The sequence below is a fragment of the Mya arenaria genome, chromosome 12, assembly GCF_026914265.1.
Source record: "Mya arenaria isolate MELC-2E11 chromosome 12, ASM2691426v1".
Lineage (NCBI taxonomy): Eukaryota > Metazoa > Mollusca > Bivalvia > Myida > Myidae > Mya > Mya arenaria.
Window position 1 is genome coordinate 49,745,486 of NC_069133.1, and position 6,264 is coordinate 49,751,749.

The 6,264-nt window shown below is 33.9% G+C and overlaps 1 protein-coding gene across 1 annotated transcript; it reads right to left on the bottom strand.

Annotated features, from left to right (window-relative positions):
• Positions 1–1,134: 1,134 nt before the first annotated feature.
• On the bottom strand, positions 1,135–3,469 carry LOC128210757 (monocarboxylate transporter 2-like). The gene is given in 5 exon segments (XM_052915110.1): positions 1,135–1,554; positions 1,557–1,750; positions 1,835–1,936; positions 2,488–2,631; positions 3,229–3,469. Coding segments are annotated over 5 exon segments (1,101 nt in total).
• Positions 3,470–6,264: the final 2,795 nt, after the last annotated feature.

Consider the following 6,264-nt stretch of genomic DNA (forward strand, 5'->3'; position numbering starts at 1 on the left):
CTTCCCAAAATGGTTTGCATGAAGAGCGCATGAAGAGCATATTGGTTTTGAGCGGAGGCCTGTCTGTCCGTAGGTCCATGTACCACCGGCCATTTACACCACGTATTTGTACACGCCTTCAAGGATGTTCATGAAAATCGAGCAGAACTGACATTCCATGTGTTTATGATCAAGGGCAAGGCCAGAGTTCATGTTCAAAGGCTCGAACGATAGATTCCGTGTCCTCTCTGTATCTTCTTAACCCCTTCAATGATATTTTATGACACCGAGGTAAAATATTCAACACATCTAGGTGACATGCTTAGCCCTAATTCGAGGTCTGCCTGCTCAATGTTAATGTCAAAGAAAATATCTAACAGAACGTTTAATTCAATTTAACTTAAGTACGTATTTATAATTACATAACATTAATCAACTATTGTATTTAAAAAGGTACCTAGCATGGAAATGGCGCTAATTATTTGTACAGACACTGATATCAGACACTTTTGATATAAGATGTGCTTATTATTATTATTGATGAAACTATATTTTTCAATTCCATCTAGATATGATCCTCTGATGTACTATTGTCAGTGCAAGTTTGTTCTATTTCATCAGTTATTGTTATTCGATCCGTCTCTTTGACAACAAAACAAATGGAGAAAACACCACATACTGCACCCATGAGAATGCAAACTCCTGAAATGAAAAATAAAACTACGATCAATGAAATGCGTATGACAATTGTTTATAAACAGATAGTATGTACAAGTGCAAACCTAGCTCATTTAACATATGTTTTATGTAGGAAACACACTTTTATTCAACAAAGAAAACGAAATGAGAACGGACAAAAATAAACATAAGAATACCTACACCGACCACAGACTGGTCATAAGTTCCACCAGAATCGACAAGTATTCCTGAAAAGTTTTATTTCGTAAACAAAGGATAATTGTTTTAATTTGTATGACATGAGAAACATAACAAGGTTGTATCCTTCAGGGTACATTTTTATGTTTCAAGCTCATGTAACATTATTACACGTATAATTGTTTATGTTATTTCAGAACAAATGCATTCTCATACACCGTACAATTCTGAGTATTTCAATGTGTTCAACAACACCTCACATCTTTCAATACATGAGTCTTAACTACCTGCAAAAACGGGTCCTAAGATCGCCCCCACTCCTCCAATCATAAATTCGAGACCAATCGCGGTAGCTATGAAGTTGATTCCAATAAACTTCAGTGAGGCAGTCGTCAAGACAACATAACAAGAACCAAAAAACAGTCCCAGAAATATTGTATATGTCAAATGAACCGCAAAGTGCTGTGAAATAAATGGATACACTATCGTTGCTATGGAAACTATCGCCATTGACCCAGCATAAAGTATGATTTCATTGCAGTTTGGAATGTTAGCCACTACACCGGTCAGGAAGCGGCCAAGGGTTGTAAATATTCCTAATAATGAGATTAAATAAGCTGCCTGATTTTCTGAAAATCCTTTTGTTGTTATGTATTGGGGCAAATGCAAGAATAACAAGTATAATCCAGTACAGTACAGTTTAGAAACATACTAAGGCATAGACAAAATATTCCTTTCTTGCGAATAACATTAAAGTACGGCATCACTTTTCTTTTGAAGACATTTGCGCTTTTGGATAAACGCTCCGAGTCTCTTTGTCTCAATGTATGGGAATGATTCTCTAATTTACTTGGAAAGCAGAGCATTCCAAAAGTGACCAGATTAGATTGCATGCCTGCGCAAGAGATAAAAAAACCTTAAAAGCCGTAAAATTCCTTTGCCATTCACATTAGAGGGGCAAACACACAGAGTCCTGCACCAACGCCAGAAACAGCAATATCAAGGGCAAGGTTACGGCGTTTTCGAAAGATAAAACCAACAACAACCATAGCAGCGTTATAACCAAGAGCAGCTCCGATTCCTGAAAAGAAAATTTGGGGATCACGTATCATTCAAAACTATAATCATGACAACAAACTTGAAACGGGGGGGGGGGGGGGGCAAGACCATTAGCCAATGATTAAATGGTTAAATGGACAAAGAAACCACAACCAAAGGCAAACAATACGAATATACACTGTAAATACCAACTGCAATAAATCTTCTTATATTTAATGTTTGGGTTTCCGCTAAGAGCAGCAGAAAATAACCTACAATATATATTTTTTTATATTATAATAAGGTACTTTTTCCAAAGTCAGAGCGACATGAACTAAGCTACATAGATAAAAAAAAATACAATATCGAAAGAGGTTCTAAAATTTATTTGCACTTAAGCATACTCAAGGACTGTATCTGTATTATGTTCTGCATATTCAAATTATTTGTATGAGAACAAGAAATCAAATATTAGACAGGGATTATATAAAATATTACTTGAGTATTCCTTTTGCTATTAACGAAAACAATTTTATCACGCAATATTGCTTAAAATTTGCAGGAGTGGAAATTGTAAAGGATTAATTATACTACCAACGATAATGCCACATGTTACAACTGCAGCTTCTACACTTGGAACAAACGCAGTTGCAAAATAACCGCCGCTGCAAAAAAGTCCCGAGCAAATGATTGCCGTCCTGCAACTTAACCGGTCAGTCATCGCAGTGGAAAGAAGACCTGCATATAATACATAACGTAGCTTGTACTCGGCAATTTCTTTTAATAACTGTCCAAAAGTTGGCTTCAAATGTGGTTGTGTTAAATAAACAATAACTATGACAATAAGCAGAGTAAACACTTTTTTTCGGCCAAACGTTAGACTTGCTTATCCAATGAACAGTGCAGTGTAATTTTCATTCAAAGCCATACTTGAGGATATATTATTTTCTTATCTACAGTCTATGCAGTCAGCAATATACATCTCCAGACAAAAGGGAAAAATGAGTCCACATGTTATACCGACATAGACGGTGCAGCTAATACACTATCCGTCTATTAACATTGTGTTAAATGGCATACAGATGGTGCATGCTATCGACCTGGTTGTTTAATATTACATTGGTTTTGATTTGTGCATGTTGATTTCATTTTCATTCATAATTATATGCAAACAATCTTGAAGTTTTGCTTGATCTTTTATGTCAATATGTTGTGTGCATTATTACTGTGCGAAATAATTACATTTTGTTTCACATTATCTATTCATAAATCAAGTATGTTGTATTCATACGATACTATCAAATACTATGGATTAATCTAAGTTGTTACATATACCTCCAAGTGACATAATGCCAGTGTGTAAGGCGCCAACCCAAGCCATAAGAACGACGCTAGCTTGAAAGTGTTCTAGTAGGACGCTGTGTATGATGCCCACAGAATACATGGAGCCTCCGATTAGAGCAAAACTGTAGAAACTGGCTACCAACACAACCCATGCCCAACCGGTATCGAGATCGCTTAGTTCAGGTTCAATTGCTAAATTCACTGCATCCTTCTTTAATCCAATTTCTTTCATTTTTGAAACCTCTATTTCATGCGGTAAAGCCTAAGAAGCTTGTTTTGTTTTACGTTCAATTTCACCTAATCCCAATTCTTCTTTGTGAGAGCAAGGCCCCATTGCAAAAAAAAATTCCTTTCGATTGCTCATTGCGAAAAGGTTATTCACAGCAGAAACCGTAGTGGTTAATTTTATTCATGGATAATTCCGTTATTTATAAATATTTTCAGAACAAAATATCAAAGCCGTTGATGATTTAAAATTATTTTTCAACGTAGTTCGTTGTCTTATTGTGCAGATATACACATCGACTGACTTCTATATAAAGTGGTAGATCCAATAAGTATCATTACATTATTAAATATACGATTTCAGGATACACCTTTGAACTTTATTCAAGACTGATTTATGTCAGTTTGTTACAGTCTGCATAATCTGCCTATATTAAACTCGTCTTAATCTAGGTTAAAATGAAACACACCCGGCTCAGATTATCATCGGATACGATGATAGTATAAGTCGTTCATTTGAGCCTCCGCATCCTCTTTTTGTGGGCTAAAATATTCACTTTGGCTTTAAACCTCGTTAATATATTAGGGTACATTTCTCTCTTTCTACTTTATAGTTCATGTGTAATACGCACGCTGTATGTATCGGGGTTAAGCCAAAATGAAGCTTTAAGGCGAGGGCAGACTTTAACCATTATAATTCATCACTTACATCAGTTAGAACATATTAATAAGTAAATTCTTAATGAAAAAGAAGGGCTGAAATAGCGAAGCGATTGGATATAGTATGTTCTATATAGTACTTCGAAAGAGTTATTGAACATCTATTGCTATAAATCCTCTTGACGACTTAACTGAGAAATTAAGAGGTTCTGTCGTGGGAGTCAAACACTCGTAGCAAGTACCTGATGTACATTCTAATTGTTTGCTTTCAGCTTGAACGTCTGTTTGAAATGTAAAATATATTTCATGACCTTGAAATAAACTGAATGCCGTTGGAAAGAAATACAATGTACTACCACTACATTTGCAATCGGCATTCCTACAATTACGTCGATATCGCAAGAAAATGAAATCAAATCAGGTCTGACACCCTAGACATGCGTTTAGTTTGACTTTTTGTCATAACATTCAAAGCAATAAAAACGTTCATTGTTGTAATAATAAGTTACTTATTTTAAAAGCGAACATTTTGCTTCCTAGTTTGTATATGGTAAAGTTCCTTGTTTTTAACGGTGTTAAAAAAACGACACCGATCAGCCATAAGTCCATCGGAGTTTGACAAGTATTCTTATACTATGAAGGATAGAGAAATATGAATTATAGTTTGACTGTGGTATTAGACACAATGTCAAAATTGGCTTCCTGTTGATCCTATATAACTTTGGTATCATTTAAAAGGCATAGCTCATGTCAAATACATGACCAAACATACCGTTTTGTGTTAAAGGTTTTTAATGTAAACTTTTACCTTTAAGAATACCGTCTTGAGTTTACGGTTTCCAATGTAAAATCTAGCCTGTTGTTTGACCGTTGTATTAGATACAATGTTAAAGTTGGATTCCTGTTGATCCTATATGACTTTGGTATCAGTTGAAAGGCATAGCTTGCTGAATACTAAGAAATCATGTCAAAAGCTTGTAATTTTGTGTTTTATTCCAACTAAAATCAAACGTCAAATACGCTATTTCATAAAATATTGTAAGGCCGAAAATTACAAAGCAAATAGATTGCTATTCGACACGGTATGTAAAGCCTTATTAAGTTGCATAATGTATTTTGTCTTATATAAGCGTTTAAGTAACCTAGTTACTCCTATTAATACTCATAGACACCTTTAGGTATAACCCAGGTCATAGTCATGTAAATTTGTTGATGCCTGGTGACCGATATTAATTTTCGTTTGAATATGTATTTAAGTAGCATTTGAAATATCTTAATGTGCAGAAAAAAGAAAATACATTTTACGGTCGTTAAAGATTGCAAAATGTGTCAGTTCTCGTCTGTTTCAGTCGAAATAAAGATCACATATATAAAATGTCATGCCTTTATGTATTCTATGCTTGTGTTAACCCTTACATATTAATTATCTGTTGGTAGTTTCCTTTGAATCCACACAAAATTAACCTTATTATAAATAACCAGCTTATTTGTTGAACGGATACCTTCATTAAATATTAAACAAATGAATGTTTATATGTAAAAAGGTATTAACATTCAAATGATTTGCATTTGAAGGAATGTTAAAGATTAGACAATATCATTCGTTTATTAAACCAGATCGAAAGACTAAATGAAATTGTTTGTGAAAGCAGATATATAGACTAAAAGATATCATTGGTAGTTGAAGGCAGACCAAATGAGAAAGTTTGTATTTTAAGGCAGATCAAAATACTAGATAAGATCATTTGTATCTGAAACTAAACCAAAATAATGAATGAAATTATTTGTGATTGAAAGCAGATTAAAAGATTGAATAAGATTATTTGTATTTTAAGGCAGATCCTAAGACTAAAAGAGATTAATTGTATCTTAAACGAGATCAAAAGACTGAATAAGCTTATCTGTAATTATAAGGCAAATCTATCGACAAAACGAGATTATTTGAATTTTAAGGAATATCTTACGACTAAATAAAATTGTTCGTATTTGATGTTAGATCAAAAGACTGAAAAATAGCATTTGTAACTTAAACAAGTTTCAACAACTAAATGAGAGAATTTGTAGGTAAAAGCCGATCTAACAACTAAATGAGGTTGTTTAAATCTGAAGACAGATCAAAAGACTAAACGAGATCATTTGTAT